Raw genomic sequence first — 23,939 nt, 5'->3', positions numbered from 1 at the left:
GTGTTCCAAGAGCTTGTCATCTCGTTCTTGAAGAATTCTTAGACACTGGCTGTCTGATTCTGCAGATATTAAAATAGTCACTCTTGGCAGATAAACCTGAAATTTTTCAACCCAGTGATTGAGGTAAAAAAAAGTAGCGAGGTGGTTCTTAGCCTTGTAAAAAGCTTTCCTGACATGGACCCTTGTGTTCCTGCAGAGCCAGCACATTTTCGTAGAATTGCAGCAGACCAAGAGAAGGGAGGGTGAAAATATTTGTTGTGACTGTAGTGACAATACCAATAATCTGAAAATGCAACATTTTATTATCTGAACAATAATAATTTTTGCTGTCTACTGCCTGTGTTGTTACCAAGATTGATTAAATGTACTATTAATCCCATACTTGACAAACCAGACTCTTATCAGATTATAATGCAACCACAAGTTACAGGCTACAGGATTGGTTTTATTTGTTATTTTTAGTTTTGTAACTAAAAAACCAAGCAAAATTCCAGAATTTTTGACAGAAGCACTTTGCAAAATACAAGTCCTGGAAATATTTTGTTCATTAGAAGGACATTTCATTGCTACAGCTTTTCTCATGAAGGCAGAGAAAAGCTGATCTCAGTTATAAAAGAACCCCAGAGCTGTGTGGTCCTTTTAAATAACTTTTTCCTAAGTAAGGGCTCTGTGCCTTAGTTAATCTCAGTCATACAGGTGGCATTCTGGTACTGTCCTCTTTCAGATATCTTCACAGGAATTATGTAACAGCTTTCTACATTTCATATGCAGATCCTACTGAATATTTATGAAGCTTGAAGATCAATTATTGTACATTTTAAGGTGATCTGTGACGAATTTATTAAAGCTTGTCAAACTCGGGTTGAAATTGCATGACAGTGGAAATGTAGATATTCAGTGTAGAAACCAGAGCCTGCAGGTGCAGGGATACAAAGGAAAGTGTGCCTTGTGTGTGTGCCAGAAGGGGCTCTAATTGAGGAGTTGAATTAGCAGAAGTGGTACAATGGGTCATTGGTGCCCTATTCCCAGGGACTTGGTAGGTTCCCACTTAGCAAGAAAGTCAAAGTGTTTTAATAAGTACCTTCTGGAACTCAGTGGAATGAAACCACTGTAAGACAGATTAGCTGGTTAGAACTTTCTTTTAATCTAAAAATCATTAACACCACAGACTTCAGCTGCCTGTGCAGTGCCTCGGAGATCCCACATGATGTCTGTATTCTGTGATTTAAAGTGACTCAGGTAATTTTAGGGTAGCATTTCATGCTAGTCTGTGATTCTGTTTCATGTATTTTGTAAGAAAGCACATGTTTATTCTTTTGGCACTTATTTTTGGCAGAACCAGTCAGTTATCTAGTGGCCTCTTAGTTTGTTGGCAGGATATCTTCAGGGTGGCTTTATTTTATTTTTCTAATGAAAAAGAGCATATTTTTATTTTTTCCTTCCCCAATCTGTCAGTTCATGGCTTTAGTAGTGATCTGTGTCATGCCAGAGTTTTCAGAGGAAGAGGTGGATATTGAATGAGATTTTACCACTGGCTCAGAAGGAAAAATTTGTCTTTGCTGGCATTGGGCCAAATGGTAAATGTTTGTATTTAATTGTGGTTTGAAACATTGTATGAAGAATAAGAGAGTGGTGAATATAGTATTTACTTGTATCATGTTTAAATAAATGCCTGTTAGTGCTACCGAGGAAATATTGCACAAAGATTACGAGAGAAAAGGGGCATTTCCTCCTTTGGAAAGCAGCTCTTGCTGGACTTCAGAGCGGTGTTTTCTGCATCACGTGGCCAGATGCTTTGACTTGGCTAAGAAAGCTGAATCAGAGCTATTGCACAGCTTCTGAGTCAGCTTTTCAAAGTTTAATAAAATTGGTTCGTTAAGTTTGGTTTTTTGTTTTTGTTTTTTTTTTATTTTTAAAGCAATCCAAATCTGTAAAAGAAGATGCAGAAATTTACAAGGCTTTGAACTTGGCTGTGTCATGGAGAGATGTTGAAAGACAGGCTTCTATCAGAAGATGAAGAAAGAAAGTATCAGGTCTCTATCAATAAACATCTGTTTCTTGTTTTAAATTGGGTTTAGATTTTGCTTTGCATTATTTTATGGTTTATTTTCTTGTAATAGAGAAACTCTGTCAGTGGGTAGTGTTTAAGCACAGCTACAATTTACAGTTCCCATAAAACATGATACACTGACACATGTTCTCACCCTCTGTTTTCTGAGTGAGGTACAAGCCTGAGCAATGAAATAGAAATAATTGGAGGCATGATTGCACACTTTAGTGATGCCTGCTCAGGTTTAGGTTTTAGTATGTCATATATTGAATCAAATATGGGTGGCAGTTGTTGAGCAATGGAAGCTCCTCAGGGAAATGGGGCTCTCAGGCACATGGTGGGATGGTTGGGTCTGTCCTGTGCAGAGCCAGGAGTGCGACTGGATGATCTTTTGGGTCCCTTCCAACTCTGAATACTCTGATCCTGTGAAAACACTTTGTTTCTCACCACCATTATCCTACTCTGGGAGCAGGGCAAAGCCCCAAAGAGAAGCTGTGGCCTGCTTAGGAAGAAGGCAAACTCTCCTTGGTTTCTTTTTCCGAGGGTCCAAATGTTGCTTCTAAACTATTGCTTCAGTTGCTGTGAAAGAAGATGATTTAAACACATATTTCAGGAGATGCCTGATGAGAGGGTAACTGGGTGTTTCCAGCAGAGACTTTCAGACCCAGAAGAAGCAGGTCCAGGTTATGGCATTTCCTTACCTGTCTGAAGTTGGTTGTACCAAAGGGAAGATTAGTCTGGCTGAGGCCAGTGGGGGTGGGTTTCCATGAAAGTGGAGGGGCCCAAATGATTCCATATTTGCTGGTGTTTTGTTGAAGTGACACCAGCCAGAGCAGCTTGAAGGAGATGATGAATCTGCACATTTTCTATGCAGTAGCTGAAGTAGGAACATGCTTAAATCCTGCCTCCATCCAGGACTAAGCACCTTTCTCTGGGGAGCATTTTGGATTCACGCTCTCTTGAAATTAGGATCATAAGCCCTTTCTTTCAAAAAGGGAGCAAAGGTCAATCTTTGCTTTCAAAACCCAGGAGGTGGCAATGGTTCTGGTTCCCTTTTTGTCATTAGCAGAGCTGTTATCCGCTAGACTGCTCACCACATGTGTGGGAGACTTCAACCCAGCCATCCTCCTTCCTGAGGGGATTAATGCCCGTAATTCTTTCCATCAGAGTGAGTTTTGTAATCACCAGACTGTTGACTGGTATGAGGTGGTGTTGCTGTGAGAAAGACAGACTGAACACAGCAGTGTAGCCCAACACAGGAGGTATTCCATGACTGAGGACTAAGGTGTTTGAGGGAATGACCCATTACAGCAAAGTAGTAATTTCAGAAGTGCAGGAGAAGAACAATCGAGTTAATTTTTGCATTGCAGGTCAGATTCTGTTCAAAGTTGTATGACTACCTCCCTGGTGATTTCCGTGCTTTATTTACAAGCAGGGATAGAATTTGAGCATGGAAAATGTAAGAAAAGGGAAAAAAACCCCGAATTGTGGAATAAAATGATCTGCTTCATAAAATGTTTTGGTGAGTTGCAAAAGGTAAATAGGCAAATTAATGTCAAACATTGGGAAAAAGGGGAATTGGACACAAAATACATTATCTGTAGAGTACATGTGTATACGTATGTATTTATATGTGCAGGTAAATTTCCAGATGAGATATGAAAGTGCTTATATTTGTGCCCAAAACAGTGAGCAGGAAGTGTTAGTTCTTTTAATAGTAGTTACAAAACTGTGTAACAATGTATCCATGTTTATAATAATGTTTTAACTGGGTAACTTTTCGAATGCTGTTTTAGTAAAGGTGACAGGAACACCTTTCAGGTTCGCTTGTTGGATTGGTTTTTTTTTTCAAAATGTTAGTGCAGTATGTTTTAAAACCACAAATTGTTTTTGGTTCTCTGTCTTTCACTTTTATTTTAATTAGAATTTAAATTTTGATTATAGATAGAGAGAAATGAACAAATAAAAGAGGCAAGGCAAATAAACTGTGTTTTATAACATACATGAATATTGGCTTGTAGGAGATGAGAATAAAACAAAGCCCTGCTAATAATAACTACAAGTATGCACCTGTGAGTTTGTGGTTCATAGTAAATATTTTCACTTTGGTTTCATTCCGGTGTCACTTTGGCAGTTATGGGTTGGTGGTTTTTTGTTCATTTTTGAGATCTGGTTGTGGTTTTTGGTATGTGTGTGTGTATATGTATTTATATATAAAGTTAGGGTGTTGAACAATAACGTATCCTGAAATAAAATTGTGTACATGTAGATTAAAATAAAGCATGCAGGATTTTTTTAAAATGTCATTAGTTTGAAATTTAATTTAAAAAATACCTAAATTGCACTTGAGCTTCAGCCACTTTGCCTGGATTGGAATAGGGTGATAGTTACAGTCAGGTTTCCTGGTGCAGCTTTTCTTTCCCGTTGTTACATGAAAGACTTGCACAAGCAGGAGTGACTGTAACTGTAGTTTATGTCATCAAACAAATTGAAGGAAATAGCTCAGGAACTGTTGTTTTCAAGTGTTTACATTAAAGAACTCTGTCCTGGTCTTGCAAGCTCTTGAAGGGATTTTGAACTTTACTTGTCCTCTCATATGTTAATATAGACTTGTAATATCATGTTAATACAGATAATGAGTTTCCCAATGACTGGATTATTCTTACGGAATCTTGACTTGTGATTGCCTCTTCACAGTCTGTTCCTCATCACGTCTGTCTAGGACTGGCCAACTAAATTTGTCAAGAGACTTTCAACTCTAAGGCAGCCACTTTGCAACCTACATTTTCTTCTCTTTCTGTTAATATCAGTGACCAATTGCTGTCCTGTATCTTCCTTAGAGATGGATGCTATGAGAACATGTTGCTCCCTTGAAGAGGCCTCTTAAAGTCTCTTGGCAAATAAAGTCTTTAAATAAGCCGGTGTTCTCTGCTGGCTTCTGTGCTGGTTGTGTCTTTCAAGCAGCTGGAATACTGTCATGGCTTGGGGAAAACTAAGTAAGGGGCAGCCCTCACACCAGGCAGCTCCTGGGAGGTGTGGGGAGTGTACAGCACCCTGTGTTGGGGCTGAGAGATGTTGTTACAGTAATTCATGACAAAATGTAATTCTTTTGGATAAAGCTATAGAAATAGGAGAATATTACATTAACTATGTGTCAGTGTAGTTAAAGGAAGGATTTCTGCTAATCCAGCTGTTAGCAGGGCCCAGACTTGGCTACGCTCCATTATCCTTTTTGTTGAGAAAGGAGGAAGGAGTAATTGGAAATTCCGTGATCTCTGATGTCAAGTCCAAGATCTTCCCAGGCAAGTGTGTTCATTGAGAGGAATGTTGATATGTCATATAGTTGTCTTTTGTTATCAGAGAATTTAAATATTAAGAGTAAAATTTGTGTTAGAAATAGAAATACTTCAAAAAGAGAAAATGTAACTATTGAGACTTTAAGCACATAAATAAAATACTGGAGGATATATGAAAGAAAAAATCTCACTTTTAGGTGGTCAGAATTCGTGAAGATTTACTTTGAAGTTTTCAGATCGATTTTTGACTTTTTATTCTTCTTGCCATTTGTTAAGATTTTTTCTGTGTTTCTGGTTCTTCACAGCTCTTCTTTGTGCACCATCTCTGATACCAGTGGAAAGTCCATGGTTTTGCTGAAGGGCAAAGGGGCCAACCTTCTTTTTATATTTGTGCTTACACCATAAAAGTAACATTTATTAAGTCAGGCACATGACTTGAATTTTTAAAGTGATAGGAGTACCATCGATGCCTTTGTTTGGTTTATTTATAAGTAAAATCACTGCATAGGAAAGGAGTGCTTACTGTGTTCTAGCTGAGCTTCCTAGACTTTCTTAGCCAAAAAAAAGCCCTATATAAAATATTAAGCATGAAAATAAGTGAATATATAAGTCTCCTTGGTCTAGTTGAGTTTTGAAATAAAGTATTAATTAACTGAACACATGGAGGACATCATTGAATGAAATTAGGAAGGAGGAAGTGTGAAGATGCCAGGCAGTTGTTTAAATATCTAAAACCCATGATATTTCCATGTGTGCCACAGGAATGCAATTCCTTAACTTAAACAAGAAGGGACTGAGGGGATGAGAACACAGATCTGTTGAAGGGCGTTGTGTCAGGTAGGGAAAGAAACAGATGTTGCAGCAGTGAAGACTGATCATGAACAAACACAGTGTTCTTGTGGAAGTATTGGAAGGTTGGAATAATCACCATTGTGGGGACAATGGTGCATCCATTGCCCCGGGTCTTTAAGAACAGGTTTGATTACCTGTATTGTTCCCACGAGACAGTTTAGTTATCATGCCCTGGGGCTGAGGGATGGGCTGTCTGACCTTTTGTTGTTCCTTCCATCTCTCCTTTGGTTAACAGATCTTTACACATTGGACAGATTTTAATGGGATCAGAGTACATGGTACATGCAAAACCCATTTCCCACTTCTGTAACCTGTTTATCAGTTTATTCGATTTCAGCTGGAATTTGTTATATCTGTAAGAAAGACTGTGGTAGTTTTCAAGAAAATGTTGGGTTTTTTGAGGAGTGCTTCTTGCATGTCATCCTGTAGGACAATGCTGTGCTGAGTCCCTGTCATCCCTCTGTTTAAATATTCTCTGCTGTAATGTTGCATCCAGGCCAGTTACAGAATTGTTATTCTGCTTGGAAAAACCACGGAGATTCGTGAAGTTCCTTGTGGGGAAAAACATGCCCTGAGTGTAGATCAGAATGAGCAATTGTTCCAGCTGGCTGCATCCCTGCACGAGGAGGAAACTGTTGATGTCAGTAACTCCAGCCTGGCATTCACTCCATTCGTAGGTAGCCATGTCTGACAGGGAATTCTGTAATCCCACTTAATTTCATTTTATCTGTGAGTGTGTATCCCCTTAGGAAAAATTAATTTCTTAGTAGGACTGACGGCAAGAGGGTGGATTCTGTGGGACCTGGAGGTTGTGTATCTAATGCAGCAACAGATCTTGTGTTTTTATAATGCTTCATTACCAGTCTCCTTGTCCATGAGCAGAAGAGTGAGGAAACGAGAACTGATTTCTTCACAACCCATCATTAATCATAGTTAATAAATTATTTTAATAGCTAAAGAGTATGCTAACACTCACCTACACAGCTGTGGCTTTATATCTGCTTATAGTTTGCAGAGAAGGTAACTGCTACTGGGAATATTTTAAAATTCAAATTATTACATTCTCCAGGTAAATGATAACAAAAAAATCCTTTCTTTTTTTCAGCTAAAGAGTATCTAGCAGTTGGTTGATTAATGCTTGAGAATTAGGTGCTTTATTAATAGCTACATAAGTAACAGTTAGAAAAAGATAAAGATTTTTGTATAGCATAATAAGCAGCTATGAGTTAATACAATATATAAATATGTGTCAAATTTACAGAGTGTGAGAAGAGGTGTTGGCTCAGGTGGGCTTTTGTAGACATTTAAGACACTGGTATATTTGAGTCAGTGTGAATTTATTTCTTAAAAAGAAAATATTAAGGTTTTATAAAGACATTTTCATTTCATTAGTATCTCTAATGTCATGAATGTTAAAGCCTTGTCAGCATTTGAACAAAGGTAGTCTTTGAAATGTCACTGTTGCATCCTCTGCTGCTGCTGAGATTCTGTATTCAGTTTCTTAGCATGGGCCAGCATATTTCTTGGCAAAAAAAACCCCACAACACAGGATTTACATGAAGAACAGTGTAGTGCTGTTTGCCATATATTTTCCCCACACATACAACTTAGCTTGTGTAACAAAATTGCAGTTTTCAGAGACAAGCAAGGAGTCATGGGCCAAATGCTCATTAGTCATGGGCTCGTAACATTCCATGTTGAGAAGAGAAACCTAAATAATTTAATCTTTTAAGCTAGTTGTTTCTAGAATGTGGCTTCTTGGGGGTTTTTTGCCAGGGATTGACATTTCCTTCCTTGCTGTAACATCTCTGTCCTTGTTCCCACCTGTTCCACGGGAGGCGATGGGCTCTGTCTCTAGATGGCAGTCACTGGTAGGCAAAGCGAAGAGTCAGAGTCGTTCTGGGGTGGATGCTGAGTTGGACCCTGCAAGTCTCTGCAGTGATTGGCTTCTTCAGCTGGAATTTTTATGATGTTGGACAGCACTAAAAGTGTCACCTCAGCTTCTTTCCCTTCTGAACCGCAACAGAAGAAAGAAAAAAAAAAGAAGAAAAAAGAAAGGAGAAAATGGTGCAGTGAAACATTCACAAAGGAGAGCTTTAGTAATGCTGACAATACTGAAGAGATTTCTTTTATATCAGCACAACTCCTGTCCTGGATTAACAGAAATAAATTTGTTTATAATGGAAGAAATACCAGTTTCCCACTAAATTCAGTTTCAAGGAGTAAAATAGATTGACCAAGATTCTGTCAAGGATAATAGGAGTGGAGATATGTGTGATTGTAATTTCATTTAATTGTTTGGGGATTTCCCCATAGTCTGATGGGCAAGTGTTGAAGAGGAAACTGTTCTCTTTTTGCTTAAGACCTTGTGTTTTCCACCACCCTCCTGCCTTCCCATCCTCGCTTTGCAATATCAATGCTTTCTGATTTCCAAACTCCTTTCCATCATTTTATGGGTAATTCCCTTCTCTCATACATGTTATCAGTTTGTCTCTTGATTCTCCACTCTGCCTCTTCTCGTTTTTTCTCTCCCTTTCTTGGTGTAGCTGCTGTTGCCTCCCTAACTCCTCACTATGGAACAGTTTGAGGTAAAGTTGCAGTTAGAAAAGGCAGCAGCACTCAAGCAAATGAGCAGCAGCTTCTCAACCTCTTGCTGTGCAGGGCTGATTGCACTTCATGGGGTGAACGCTGCTTGATAAGAAAGCTATTGTTATCATAAATACAGTTCAAACCCAGGATTAATCTATACATGTTATTTGTCTCTGGTTTCAAACACAGTGCCAAATTACAGTCTTGTTTACCCATATGCAAATCCTAAGAAACTCTTTGGAAAGTGCTGGAGTATTTCTGGATTTACAAAGGTATATGTAAGGTTATGGTTTGGCCTTCAGTTTTAATGATAAGGAAATTATTTACTGTTATTTTGGATACTGTATTAACTACTAGCATTAGTAAAGGAACGCTGATCCTTTTTAGTGCTTTGCAGATATTTTGCAGGACATTTTTTGCACTGAAGAGGAGTAACTGAAAATCACAAGATCTTTGTTTTTGCTTAATACAATCCTAGCAACAAGCTTTGAATTTCTTAATATGCTAGTTTTAGTTGTGGAAAATGGAAGAATACTGATTTTTGAAAGGAAAGGTGCTTCAGTTGCAGAAGAATGAAAAAACCCCAATCCAACCAAAGCTTTAATTAGGTCTATATTTTTACATGTTTATAATGAAAAATAGAATTGACATTTCTAGAGCCGAGTTGTATAATTCACAGTCAAGTGCATTTCCAGAGCCAGTTTGGACCATTGTTTGTGAGGGAAAGCTTTGTGAGAGTTAGCAGTAATTTAGTGCAGATTTCTGTATGAAGTTCATGTGCAAGAAATACAAGATAGAGATAATTCTGGTATTATGTCAAGATTATATATTAGGATGACAGGTATCACAGTCCCTAATAGATTGCACAGGACAAAGATAATGAAGAGTGATGCTTTCTGTTCCCAAGCCTGCCTTGGGCCTGGTGTGTAACTGTGGGCAAATCACTCCTCCTTCCTCAATTTCTCTGTCTGCAAAAATGATGATAATGATATGGATTATTTTGTATTTCATTTTGAAATCTGAAGGGAATACGGAGAATTGAAGTGGTAAGAGCATAAGAGGAAATACGCAGTGGTAAAATAAGCATCCCTATTGCAGACAGATTTGTTCTGGCAACTGATTATAAAATTATTGATTCTACTGTTCTTTCCTGTTGAGGGTGTCACTATGTACTTGTTCACAGGAGTGAAGGAAAAAAATTTTGCTCTTTCTTATGCAAGCCTGTCTTTAGCTTCTCATTCAGAATGTACGATAAGGTTATTCTGCTTTTTTCTTGCCCATTACCATCCCCATGAGGGACAGTTAAAGCTGTAGTTGGTGGAGGATAAGGACAGCAAAGGTCTGTCTGTCTTTTCTCTATCTCCTCCCTTTCTATCTCTGTCTCTCTGTGGCCGTTGAAAATGTAGGTCATATTGCATCACCACAAAATGGAACAGTCAGAAAGGTGTTTGAAAAATGCTGACATCCTTAGCCTGGGGTGCCTGCCAGTGTCCTTTGTTTACATTGAGAATAGTGGTGTACCTGTGTAAGAACCAGCATCTCTGTGAAGGTTAGTGCTATGGTACCTGAATTATGAGTCAGATTTTAGGATGACTTTCATCTGCCTGCAGTAATTTAAAATTAGACAGATAAAATGCAGCCACTCAAAATAATGATATACACGAGGAGCTAATTTGAAATCCTTAATCTGCAATAACTGTGACAGTGTAGTTTGAATAATATTACCTTTAACAGAGAAGCTCAGTAATAAATTTTGCAAATCATATTAATCATGTACTCTCGATTGTCTTGATTAGCTGTGCCTTTCTCTCTTGAAAACTGTTTATATTATACATTTGTATATTTTTTTATGTTACTGTTTTACCTCATGCACCATTGTAAATGATCTAATCAGAATTTTATTTATTTTAAAAATGGAAAATGCTGATGTCCAATATCTTACTGTTTACTACCAGGCTTTTATTGTTTGTATTTCTGATGTAATACAAGTTGTAACCGGTATGAAGTATTCCTGTGGCATTAAATGCAGAACATATCTTTTCCTTCTCTACAGATGTATATAAATACCATTTTAAAAGAAATGTAGAAAGATAGTTTCAACTGTCCTTATTTATCTTAGTTTGCTGCAGTAAACTAACATGTTTTATGGATTGAACTTTCAAACAGTGGTATAAATCCTACTGCAAGATGTAGGTGTTTTGAAATATAAGACAAGGTACTTGCTTATAGAAAATCTTTCATTATTTCTGAAACCAGGTATGTTTTTTACCTTTCTGTTCTAAGATTTGTGTGATTGTACTTAAACTGTTTCTTATGACTGTTCATCTTGCTGCTAAAGAACACTTCTAAGTTAAAAGAGAAATGGCTGGAAGATGAAAAATATTAGTGATGGCATGATTTGTTCAGAAAGATAATGAAAGCTGATCTTTTCCTGTTGTTATTAGACAAAGGAAAATTATAGTAGTCAAAGTTAAGACCTCTTAAGTGCACATTGCTGTGCATAATTCTATTGCAATTTTCATCAGTTTATTTAGAATTATCCAAAAAGTGTTGTTGCTTCTCCATTGATTAAGATACCAGGTATGTAGTAACTAAGTTATTAGTTACATAAGTTCAACCCTTCTCATTATCTGTGAAGATACTTATGCTTGTTTGAAATAGTTTCAGAAGAACTTGTATCATTGTTTTATTTTGAACTGAATATTTTGTTTCATTTGTGTTCGCACAAATAGTAGTAAATATTTGCTTAATTCTGATAAATGCTTCCTATTGGTATACATAAGAAATATATGAAATCTTGAGAAGCCGCAATTTTGTAATTGGTGTTTACAGAAGTTTGGTATCTAATCTCTGTTTGATCATGTAGCTGGTAGTTACTTTTCATTCTGTGAAGAAGTAAAGAATTGTGTCTCCTGGAGGGACTGGGAGGGCCAATTATGCAATTGGTGGTTGTGATACCATCTTTGACCCGCTGACATTCTATAGTTGGTGGTCCCGGTCAGTCTCCAGCACAGGGGAGATTAACATGAGAACTGCTCTGATTTACCCCTGAGTTCCCAGCTGGTGTAACAGCCCCTGAGCTGCTGCTGCCCTGTCCTGTTCCCTCAACACACCCCTCCTGCACCCACTTTTCCCAGGGTCAGAATAAGACCTCATGAAGTTATCCCCATACTTATAAAATGCCTAAATGAAACCCAGTGATGTCCAAATCTCTGTTTATATTAATGTAGCCTTTGCATTTGATCTCAATTTTGGATATTTAGTAAATAACAAAGGGGGAGAAAACATTCCAAAATGTAGGCACATTCTTTGGTACGTATTACCAAAGATGAAAAGAAACAGAGTTAGTGGAGTTTGGATAACTTTCAGAAGTTAGGGATGTTCTATGATGTACATTTACGTTTCCTTTATTTTGATGAGTTGGTTTGCAATTACAATTGCAAATATGTTTCCCCCTAAGTGGATAATACGCATTAGTCAGTGTAACTGTGCCTGTATTGTATCCTTCTGTGTTGATAGAAAGACTGAGGCTGTGGTTTCCTGTCTTGCTTATCAGTAACTTCTCAAAGCATTAAATAGAAATTGCCACCAAGTGTCTTTGACAGTCAGGCAAGGAGAGTGGCATAATGCTTCACTGCTTTGGAAATGCAGGCCTTTTTCCATTTTCTTGGATTGCTGCTTTAGCTGTTTTTGTCATCTTTCCACCTTTCAACCAGATCTGCCTTTTCCAAGGTACCAAGTGTGCCTTTTGGAGAGAGAGCTCCTCCTGGCTGGTTCTCAATCATCCCATCGCTTCCTTGGATTACTCTCTGCTGACAGTTGTGGTTGTAATTGACCTGCTGTAAATTCTCAACAAGATTCATTCCTGTTCTTTGCCACCCATTATCCAGAGAAAGAGTTCTCTTTAAAGGGTCGTTAAGCTGTCACTTTATTATTTTGAAACTTATTTTTTAACTTCCTTAAACTCGGCTGCAGATGTCGTCCCTACAGCAAAATTCACAGGTGATTAGATAGTATGCTCTTATCTCTCATATATAGAAATAAAATTTTTGCTGATCTTTCCTTCACCCTTGTCGGGTCCATTTCTTGTACTTAACACTTGTCACCCTGTTCCTGCATTTTTATGCCTTTGGAGATGTCTTTTGTTTTATAGTTTTTATTTTCATATTTGCATGAAGTGGCAGAATTTTCATTTTATGTAACAAATAACACATCAGGATAAAAGAAATAGTGTTTTGCATTCAGAGCTCCCATATCCCCATAAAGAAGCTGGGGTAGAGGTGGAGGAGTGAATTACTTCCACTGCAGGGAGGTCCTAGGCCTGAAGGGATGGGGACTTTAAGGTTAAACATGAAATGATCTTCTGGGAAGGGGTTAATCCGAGTGCATTTGGAGTCTCCTGTCCAAAACTAACAAAGGAAAAAGGATTTTTGACAAACACTGTGTTGCATTTTTCCAGTCAGCAGCAGTAAGAACTGAAGAGAAAGTTTTATACTGTATTACTCAGTGAGATTTGTATGTGTAACCAAGAAATAGAGGGTTTTCTGAGACTTCTACTAGTCTAGAAATTCGCTAATGGTCACTTTTGTTAAGCACAAAGCAGAGGACAAAGAAAAATAATACTGGACTTGCTCTCAAGTCTTGCCCATGGACATGAAAAATTTGGGTTTTATAAAGTGACTAGAAAATATTTAAGCTAGGATGTGTTTCTCTAGGATCAAGTATATCACTAAGCAGAGTCAATCTCAGTAAATACATCTCTAGGTGATCTCAGTCAAGGTACTGTCAGCTGCTAAGCTGCAGTTTAAAGGAAAAGGAAAAAAAGTCCTCAGTGCATAAAGAAGACTTTGAAGACATGAACTAGGTTTGCAATCAGCTTCCCAGGGGAGCAGAAGCTGGGAAAAGCATCATTCTGCACCTTCCCCTGGGGCAGAGCCCCACAGCCCATGGGATGGCTTGGATGCCCTCTTGGACTGCATTCCTCTTGTCTGGACTTTAGTCCTTTGGAGAACTGAAGTGTCATCTGGTCCCAGCCCTAGGCTGGCTTATTTATATGTATCTTCATGCTTTTTAGTGATGAAAAAAACCACCAGTTTAATTTCAAAGCACTTAGAAAAATCAATTAATTGATCTTAAATACAGCCTGTGCACAAGAATGGTTGATTTTTTTTTTTTAAATTTCAGCAAGGCTTTGGTTTAGCTTTAACCAGTTAGGCACTGATTTATGCTAAACCAAAGCAAACCAGTCTTAAGTTTGGTTTATGTAGGCAACAAGTTTATAAGCATTGAATGAAAGGATCTTAAAAAACCTGAGCTTGAGATAGTAAAAGTTCCTTTTGTGGAAAGGCCTCAATGTATACTCGTCTCCGATTTTTGTGCAGTTCCTCATCAGTGATACAGTGACAGTCACTGATGATGATTACGTGAGGGATCGTTTTTAGCTACCCATGCTCTGTGGCACAGTGGTAAAAATGTCCATGGCTGTGTCCTGAGAGCCCCTGTGCTGGAGTTGTGCTGTGTTCTAGAAAAGTCCTCTGTAGGAAATCCAGTCCTGTTGTGTGTCCTGCTTGTGATACAGACACGTCTGCTTGGGAATCCAGTTAGTAACAGTCGATGTAAGTGCAGTAACTGGGCTAAGATTGAGGTTTCATCCAATGCATACCTTTCTGGTAATGTCAGGCTGCCATTTAAAGAGCTGCTCTGTACAGAAGAGACCATAACAGCTCCCTGCTTACCTTTCAATTTGAAATCCAAATGTATTTATAAAATTAGTAAAATGCTTTATATTCATTTTTAAATAGTTACAATTATAGTTAAGAGACAGAGTTAAGATTTCAAATGTCTTAATGCTGTACTCTTTTTCTTTCAGAATTAATCAGGTACAAGTTAGGAAAAGCTTCCAAAATCTGAACAGATGAAGATCAATTGATAAGTCCACCCAGCGATTCACCAAACTTTCAAGGTACTGTGACGTGCTTACCCGAATATTTTCCTTAAGCATAAGATTCTCATACTTTAGATGTGAGAAGCGTGGAGAACAGGATATTAACAGGGTTGCAAAGCAAGTCTGAAGTGTTACCAGATGCAGAGAGGAGACTTTTTTAAAATGCAGATGTTTAATGTATGTTTCAGTGGGAAATAAAGTGACCTTACAGTAAAACTAAAGAGAGTTCAATGCATGCAACAGCAAACTTAAAACGATAAAGCTAAGATGGATTATATCTTTCAATCAATTAAGTGAATTGGTTTGTACAAGTAAGTTGTGGCAGATGGAATATCATAGAATCAACATGTTTTATTTATTTTTTATATTTTAGAAAAAGGAACCTTCATTTTATCAATAATTATTGTTGTCTATTTCCATGTTTCCATGGTGTGTTCAAGCATTTGAAGTCTGATAGGCTACCAGCTGCATCAGTCCTGTTATCTTACAAGTTCAGAAAGTAGAATTGGAAACTGAGGTGAAGAGTTCAGTTGCCTAACACAGTGGGATTGTTCTCCATGACTGGTGTTCATGGCAGAATCTTAGAAAAAAGAGAAAATTATGATAATAAGTTGAAATTTTGTCTAAAAGGCTGCTAGTGCAGATTATTTTATCAGGTATTGCTAATTCATTGAAACAATATCCGTTTCTTTCTCTATTTTCCTTACATTTATCTCTATTCTTTATCATCACATGCATTTCATAATTTTGCATATTTTTGCTTAACACCATGAAAGAAAAGACTTCACCCTTATGCACAGGCATGAAGAATCCAGACTGTTACAGCCTGGCCAGTATTTGCTGTGCACTTCATCTTTTAATATATTTAAAAATAGATTGCAGCAGAAAGGACCATTACAGTTAGCATGGAGTTGATCTGCAGAACTTATTTAAGTGGCAGAGTTAGCCCGGGCTCAAGAATAGTGAGGAATGTTTGTTATAGCCTGGCTCTTGCAATATGTAACACTGGAAGCTGTAATACCTGAAATTTTAATTACAAAATGCTTCCCTGGGTTTTCCAGCCCCTGAGAAGTGGCTATCTTAGTGAACCCAGAGTTCAGCAAAAATTGGCTTTGTTCTTGTCTCCTTCCTTGCTCCTCATCACTAAATAGGGCCACAACATATATAAGGTTTTGATATCATCATGAGAAAGTCTAGACTGGAAGAATCCTCTGGACATCATCTGGTCCAGCCTTCTGCTGCAGGTGGGTTATCTGAGGCCTGCTCAAGCCAAGCCCTAAGTATTTTCAGCAAGGAAAAGTTCACCATTTCTCTGAACAGCCTGTTCCAATATTTAATTGTTCTCACAATAAATATTTTTTTCTTGCATCCACACAGAACTTCTGAAGCAACTTGTGCCTGTTGCCTCTTGCCCTGTCACTGTGTTCCTTGTGAAAAGAGTAGCTCCATTTTCTCTATAATTATCTTTTACTTATTGGAAGACTGTGGTTACATCTCACCCGAACCTTCTCTTCTTTAGGCTGAGCAAACCCAATTCCTTCTCATTTTTTCACAAAGTTTTCCAACCTTTAATCATTTTGTTGGCTCTCTGCTGGACCCTGTCCAGTTTTTTAATGTGTCTCTTGAAACAGGTCAGTCTTCCAGCCTGTCACAGTCTCTGTACATAATGACCCTTTGGGTTTATCTACTTGTGTCTTCCTGGTTTTTGTGTCATCTACAGACTTGCCCATGTCCAGCTTGTGTGTTATTTTGTTGTTAACTTGCTAAGCATGTGGTCAGTGCAGGTATCACCAGCAAAGCAGCAGCATGCAGCAGTCAAGCATAAGGAGAACGGTATAAATTTCAATTTATTTGTGCCAGGGTTCTCAGGATCCTTGGTTTGAGGTTAATCAGCATGTCAGACTTTTGAGGGTGTGGGACCTCGGGCAGCTTCACATCATAGTGTGGCATTGTTGTGGTGTCAGGAGCTTGAATCCTGTGGGCTGTGCTTGGACCGAGAGTCTTGGAGTAGACACAGTGGTGAGAAACCAGGCAGGGTTATGAAGCCTTGTGTGGTAGTTGGATCCCACCAGAAGATCATTAGTACCAAATTGTCCCCCAAATTGTGCCTTGATTTCAGTAAACGGAAACTCAGCACTAATGTTTTGTTACAGTTGGCATGAATAGCTGTGTATTTTAATAATTCTAAGTTGTAATATCATATTCTCTGTGTATAAATAAGAATTTAAAAGGTCAGAGCTATTTCTGATTCCTCTGATTAAAATAATTCATCTGCATAATTGGGTTGCTGAAATTGTTTTAACATTTTCAAATTCAAAAGGTGATTTCAATACCTTATGTAAAATTAATAAACATTACTTTGATTTCCAAATCACTAACAGGAAGTATTTTGTGTAGTTTTACCTATTTACTTTTAACACTTGGAAACTTTGTGTCACTATTGAAGGTTTTTCTGCAAATTTCTCTTCCAAGAATTGACAGTTTCTGGAGACATCGAAACAGGGCAATGATCTGTGCTCCTGTGTTGCTTTTTCTGCTTTAGATCACTGTGTCATCAATTCTTGCAGAAATTTGACTCATCTTTAAGACATATTTGATAGTTAAGAAAAGAAGGAAGTGGTTGCAATGTTTTGATAGATACTGTGTATTTTATTAATGCATGGCAATAATATTAGCTTATAATTTGTGTGTAAAAGTGTTACTGTGATGTTTGGATAAAAGTACAGGAGCATGTAGTGCATTCTCATCCTAATGCTGAATTCTTTGCAGATTTACTTACACTTGTAAGCCTCCATTCCCCCCTTCTTCCTCCTCAGAAAAGGATACTTCAAGTTAGCCTTCTAATCTTAGCAATATTGTTCTCTTCCCTGGTACAAGTGGTTGATAGTAGGTACCCACAGTAATGTCATATTCTAGCAGTTAAAGTAGCCCAGCACTTCTGAGCATCTTCAGCTCCCCCTTTGAAGTGTTACTCATAAATAAAATTACACACATCAACCTCTTCTCAGGATCTGTGGGAAAAAGGATAATAAACTGGCATGGTTTCTTATATGATGTTTTGTTATGTGCTGCTTATGATTAGTATTTTGCAGGATTAATTATGTTTTTAATTATAAAGGGAGAATTTGCTCCATTTCACTGAACTCCAGGTCACCATAATGTGTTTTTGTTGACGTATGAATATTTTTTCATAGTGGGTCTTAAATTAAATGCTCTGTTTGTTGTGGCTGAGTTGTTCTATCTTCATCTGGATATTCTGATCTATATGAACTTTTTATCTCTTGCTTCCACACTTGTCCAATTATATTCTTACACTTCTCATGCTGGAGATATTTTAAAATGCACAGAATGTGCTCCCTTTTCCACCACTGTCAGCAGGAGATGATGGGAGGGTCAGGACTTCATCATATCAGCTGCTTGAGTTGTAACTTCATCCTGAACTCATCTACCAACAAGTCTTCAGTAACAATGTTTCTTCTTAGTTTCAAAGCCCTTCTTGATAATTTCATACCTTTTGGCTAGAATTAACTTACTTGATTTCCTTTATGCCATAATGTCCCTCAGAGCTTTCCCTTGACAGACTTTGCAAATTCACCATTTCCTTTCTTCTGAGTACTGATAAAGTGACATCCTTGTGGGTTCTTCCTGTCTTCCCTTTGCACTTCAATTCTCACATCCTTTCACTTTCATTGTGGAAAATCATCAGTGAATCTCATCATTGTGCTTCTGCTCTTAAAGGAGTTGGGCTGCAGATTAATACTTCCTTTTTCAGTCCAGTTAAGTGTTGTCATATCTCAGGTCCTGTATGGAGGCTGTCACACAGATTCTAACTGAGCAGCTGCAGTAGGTGTTCCCTGTTTGAACGGCTTTCCTGGGCCACCTGGCAAAAGAGTGAAACCTGCTGGTACAGGTGGAAAAATGCCTGTAGTGTCATGCCACAAAATAACCATCCGCTGCAGTTTCCAGCAGTTGCCTGCTGTTTGTAGGCATATATTTATCCATAGTGGCACCAATCGTGTTTAATATGTTGTTACAACTATTTAGTGAGCTTTAAAACTGTGGGTTTTCTTTTTCTGTGTTTTGTTTCCTATTTTTGTCTCTTTCCTTTTGCAGGCTGTGTTATACAGCTTGTTTGTTTATGCTGTTTTTACATCATTATTTGGCTGTTTTATCTACATCATCCACTGTTTTCTGCTGTTTTCCTGCCTCATATTTTATCTTCCTGACTTTCTCAGCTTAACTCCTCCTTATGTTTTCTCCCTGTTCTCCGAATACCTGTTCTCATTCACAGATATGAGCAGTCTTATGGTTTTTCACACATTGTCTTAGTCCCAGTTTTACTGCTTGGGCTATTTTGCTTCCTTAGCTGAGTCCTTAGAACAGGTGGCATTTCTGGACTCCTTTTTGTTCTCTTAAAGAGAAGCATTGGCTTTGAGGCAGTGCTTTCCACACTCAAGTATTCCCCCTGCTCCTGACCAGATTCACCCTACTTAATTCTAGAAGCCTAATAAATTAGGTGACTAATTTATGTGCATGGACATCTTTGACTACTTACATGGTGAGTGGGAAGAGAAGGTTTCTTCACTAAGTGTTGTGCACCAGAAGGGACCAAACTGATCCCAGAAGTATCCCTGGGTCTCTGCTGACTGCCAAGGCAGTTTTGGATGACTACATTCCTAACTGGATGTCTCAGTTTTGTAACACTCAGCTATGTTAAAGTCTACAGCTTGTACATGTGTTTTCAATTCTATTCTCCTTATAATGTGGTGGACTTTCAGTGTTTTACCTATTTTAGCCTAAAATAATCAAAGCATGCATGTGTAGCATTATGGAAACAATTTCAGAAAATTGAACTTGTGTGCTTGAGAGAACCCAAACACATATTCAGACTAGTGAGTTTGTGGGAAAAGAAAGTTCTTGCCACTTCCAATGCTTGTAAAATTAGTTTTTCATCTGCCCCTATTCCTGCTCTCTGACTAATTGGTCTTGTGCACTGAACTGATGAACTGATCCTTCTGCTGCCACTTCCCTCCCTCTGCTGGAATACTGATGTACTCACGGCACAGTGAGGAAATATTTCAGTAGTGGAAGGTTTACTAAAGGACAGCCTGAGGCCCAGACTGCAGAATTAGATCTTGAGTGGGAATATATGGGGAAAAAAGAAAAGCTGTGAATGAGGGAGGGAAAAAAATGCAAGAACCAGATTGAAAAAACAGAGAAGAGCCAGAAAGGGGGTAATCAAAGCTGTATGAAATAGCTGTGGCATGAGCTTTACCTGCATGGCTGGCACTTCTGAATCAAGAGGCACTTCTAAGTAACCTGATGAGTGTCAACTTTAGAAACTGAAAAGTTGATAATCTACTGGTTTGTTGAAGTAATTAGCTAATCAATGTAATTTTGATAAATTAAGCCATTTTACTTTTGCATGATTGGACATACATACATTGGGAATATTAAAAGAATTATGTGATGTATGAACATTAAATTGATATGCCCTGGTCAACTGTCAGTGGTAAAGGGTAAGGGATGGTGTTCTATGGCTCTGGTCACTCATCACTATATTTGCTTTATGTTTTTTGTAAAAAAATAATAGAAAAAGCCTTTATGAATTTGATGGACACTTGGACATATCAGGGATTCTTTTTCAAACTGGAGCTGGAGCAGCTTTCTGATGACTTTCTCCAGGACAAAGGAGCTGCATGAATGAAGTTTGTAATACAAACGAGAATATTTGACACAGAGAATATAGACCATATTTTATCCTATAGCTGGAGTCTGAATCCAGCTATGGTTGTTATCTTAGACTCCATTTCTGAAGCACTTGAAAAACTAAATTTAAAAGAAATAAGTCATAGATATTTTTTCCTATTTGGCTTCTACATCACAGAAAAAAGCTGAGGTTCTGTTCAGAAATTGTTCAGTACCTGACAGACATTTTTCTTCCAGAGATGGTTTTAGCTTTAATAATAAGCAGTTTTCTAAATTATAAAGTATACCATTTGATAATTAACCAAACAATAATGCCTTCCATTCAGCAATTATCTTTAAACTCTGGTACCATGAACACTTTTACTCATGCTCAGACTAAGATGAAGAGTTTTGGGAAGCTACAGTGCAGCAAAGAGCCAGTGTTACTGTCTGAAAGATCAGGACCCAGCTTGAGAAGCTGATGGCCTTTGATAATTAATCCTGCTACAAATGTCTGCAATAGAAGTCACATTTGCTCTCTTTATCTAAATTTTATGGTGTTGGCCTTTTATTAAGGAGTTAAGTTAAACTTGCAGTGATCAAGAGGAGAGAAAAATCACATTAGCTGTTCTGTATTAGATGTGCAGTTTTATGAGATACATTCAGAGTGTCACATAAATTATCAGTTGGGTGGAACACTGAAACTGTTCTTATAATTACAACCTATCCCATCCCATATGACTATGGTGTGATGAGCTTGAATTTATAGATCTTTTATATGCATAAATTTGGAAAGAAACAGCTCTAGCTTGTATAGTCCCACACTTTAAATGAAAATAGAAAATTAAAATTAGCTAAGCTTGCATATCCTCTGCAGGACTGGGACTGTTTATTTTAAACAAATATATTTACAGTTCTAATTTTTGATGTCTGGTTTTGCGAATACACATATGAGATCTGTGTGCACTTCCACTGATGGTGCCAGTCCTGCTCTCAAGCTCACACGTGGACTGAGTACCTATAGAGGAGGCAGCACATCAGGTTTACATGTTTTTAGCTGCTCTTCGAGGATAGTTTAGTGACACTGGCATCAAGCATGGCCAGAAATCTTTGCAGATCGTGGCTTGAGAGTTTGGCATTGGTACTTGAGCACGTTAGTGGAGAGAAAATCCTGTAAAAATGAATTCCAAACCCAGATTTTGTTTAATGAAACAACTTGATTTTGCAACGCTTCAACTTTGTTACTAAGTTGTCAGGCACGACAGCATCATTTAATCGTCGCTCAACTTCATCCCGAAGTTTAGGGGGAAAAAAAAAAGCTGTTTAAGAAGAAATGTGGAATAACAATGACAAGACCCTCCCCCGGGAGACAGGTTACGGATATAACGAGGGCAGCAGTGAGCAGGAAACTTGCTCAGTGTCCCCCTCTTCGCCCGGGGCCAGGCGGTCTCCCCGGGGCGAGGAGGAGAGGGAGGGAAAGGAGGGAGGGGAGGGATGGAGGGAAGGGAACGGCGGGAGGGGGAACGCGCCCGCCCCGAGCCAGTTTCCTGCTCGCCGCTGCCTTTAAGGAGGCGCCGGGTTTAAGGTGGACCGGCGAGGAGGGGCGGGGCGTCCATCCCGGTCCCGCCCGCCGCGTCGCTCCCGGGTCCGCCCCCTTCCCGGGGCAGCGGGTGCCAGGCGGGGTTGTGATGCGGCCGTTGTTTTTATAGGGTCGCGGGGCCGCGGTGCGCAGGGAGCAAGGCGGCCCATGGAGCTGGGGCTCGCCTGGCAGGCGGCGTAGCCCTACCCCCGGCTCCCTTCCGCCGCTTTGTTAGCGCAAACCCCAGCGCGCCTCACCTACACGGTGAAGAGGAAGGCAGCGCTCCCCGCACAATAATGGGCAGCCGGGCGCTGCCCCCCGGGCCGCCGCAGAGGTGAGTCGGCAGGGCCGCAGGCTGCTGGCGGGGCAGGCAGGCGAGAGCGGAGCGGGGCGCGCTGACAGCGCCGCGGCGCCGCCTTAAGAAAGCGCGGCGCCACCTTAAGCGGCCGCTGACTTTTCTCGTTACATTGTAGCAGCGGAAAGAATGTCGGCGCGGGCCGCGGGTGACGTCAGGAGGGAGCAGCGCGGCGGCCCCGCCAGGCAGCGGCAGCGGCGGCCCCGCCACGGCGAGGGAGGAGGCGGAGGAGGCGGGAGCGGCGCCGGCCCTGCCGCCACCGCAGCGGCAATGGCGGCCGTCGGGGAGCGCAGGTCCCTGCCCAGCCCCGAGGCGATGCTGGGGCAGCCCTGGAGCCACTGGGTCGATGCTGCTAAACTTCATGGGAACGACGGTGAGTGGCCGCCCGCGCCCCGTCCCCGTCGCCCCGCGGGGTCCGTGCCCCGGGACGGCGCGGCGGGTGCCGGGCCCGGCGGGCGGGCTGGGTCGGGTCCCCCGCCCCGGCGGTCGTTGCCCGTTGCGCGGCCCCGGAGCGGCAGCGCCTGCCCCAGTTCCTGTAATCCGGGGCACGGTGCGGGCAGGTCGGATCCGGTCCCGGAGCCGGCACCTCCTGCCCTGGATTCGGCTCCGCCGCAGGTGAGGCATCCCCGGCGCTGACAGCCCGGGCGCTGCCGAGCCCTGTTCGCTGCCGGGCTGTGCCCACCGCGGGACGGGACAGAACACGGGCAGCAACGGGGGCGGCGTAGCCCTGACCCCCAACTTTAGCGCGAATTGAGATATTGTGGCTTTTTTGGTTTTAGGAACAGCATTAGAAGAAAGTTTCAAGGAATATGGAAGAAACCGAGAAGCAATGCGACTTTGCCGAGAAGGTGAGTGCGATTCATTCTTGAAGAAACGTGTACAGAGAAGTTTTCCTGCTCATAACTATTTGCAGGAGGGACCTGCATGGGAAAGAGAAAGAAAACTCTGGTCCTATTCCTTTGAATCTGGGATTGTGGCCTGTCAGTGACTGGTGTTATTAGCATTGTTATTACATTAATACATAATCTCAAAACTACAAGTTAGGGCATAACTTACTTATTGTCTTTACTATATTTATATATATATATTTTTATACATATATGTATAAGGCTATAAATAGTCCTAAGGAAACTGTGTGACCAGCACTTATTAATAATATCTTCTCTTGTGTTAAAATCTTTTGATTCTTGGTATAATCCATGTCAGCATTTGAATATCAATCCCCTTACTCTGTCATGTCAGTGTGTTATGTTTATTGCTTGGTGCGCTGCTAGATGAGAGTGACCTTTCACCTGTGATTAGCAAAAGCCCATTAAGGCCTAGTTTGTTGCAAGAGTAACAACTTGGAGTTGTAAGCAGATGATGAATGAAAGCTGTAGTTTATTGGTTACTTTCTAACAGGCAGTGGAGAAAAACAACGCAGTGAGTCTGTTTTGTGATGTTAATTTTTGTGTGTTTGTTTTTCCAGCCTAACAATTATTTTATAGCAGGGGAAGGTTTTAAAACTGACTTAATATTGTTGGTACTTGGTTGCCTTGGACTGTCTGAAATGTGTGCCAGAGAACAGGCCCAGCTGCTTTCAACGC

General features: G+C 39.9%; 1 protein-coding gene across 2 annotated transcripts in view; it reads left to right on the top strand.

Moving 5' to 3' along the window:
- Positions 1-23,939, top strand: part of ATXN7 (ataxin 7) — an 88,138-nt gene that overhangs the window by 3,928 nt on the left and 60,271 nt on the right. The window contains exons 2-4 of one of the 2 annotated variants that reach the window (XM_071550322.1): positions 14,657-14,749; positions 22,472-22,726; positions 23,133-23,201. In XM_071550322.1, coding sequence (XP_071406423.1) covers positions 22,483-22,726; positions 23,133-23,201 — 313 coding nt within the window. In that variant the 5' untranslated portion in view covers positions 14,657-14,749; positions 22,472-22,482. Of the gene's footprint in view, positions 1-14,656; positions 14,750-22,097; positions 22,333-22,471; positions 22,727-23,132; positions 23,202-23,939 lie in introns of those variants that run through there. The other variant, XM_071550323.1, reaches the window with a different exon arrangement.

This window comes from Pithys albifrons, chromosome 3 (assembly GCF_047495875.1).
Source record: "Pithys albifrons albifrons isolate INPA30051 chromosome 3, PitAlb_v1, whole genome shotgun sequence".
Lineage (NCBI taxonomy): Eukaryota > Metazoa > Chordata > Aves > Passeriformes > Thamnophilidae > Pithys > Pithys albifrons.
Note: the sequence above shows the minus strand (reverse complement) of the source record. Positions and strands in the feature narration are given on the sequence as shown.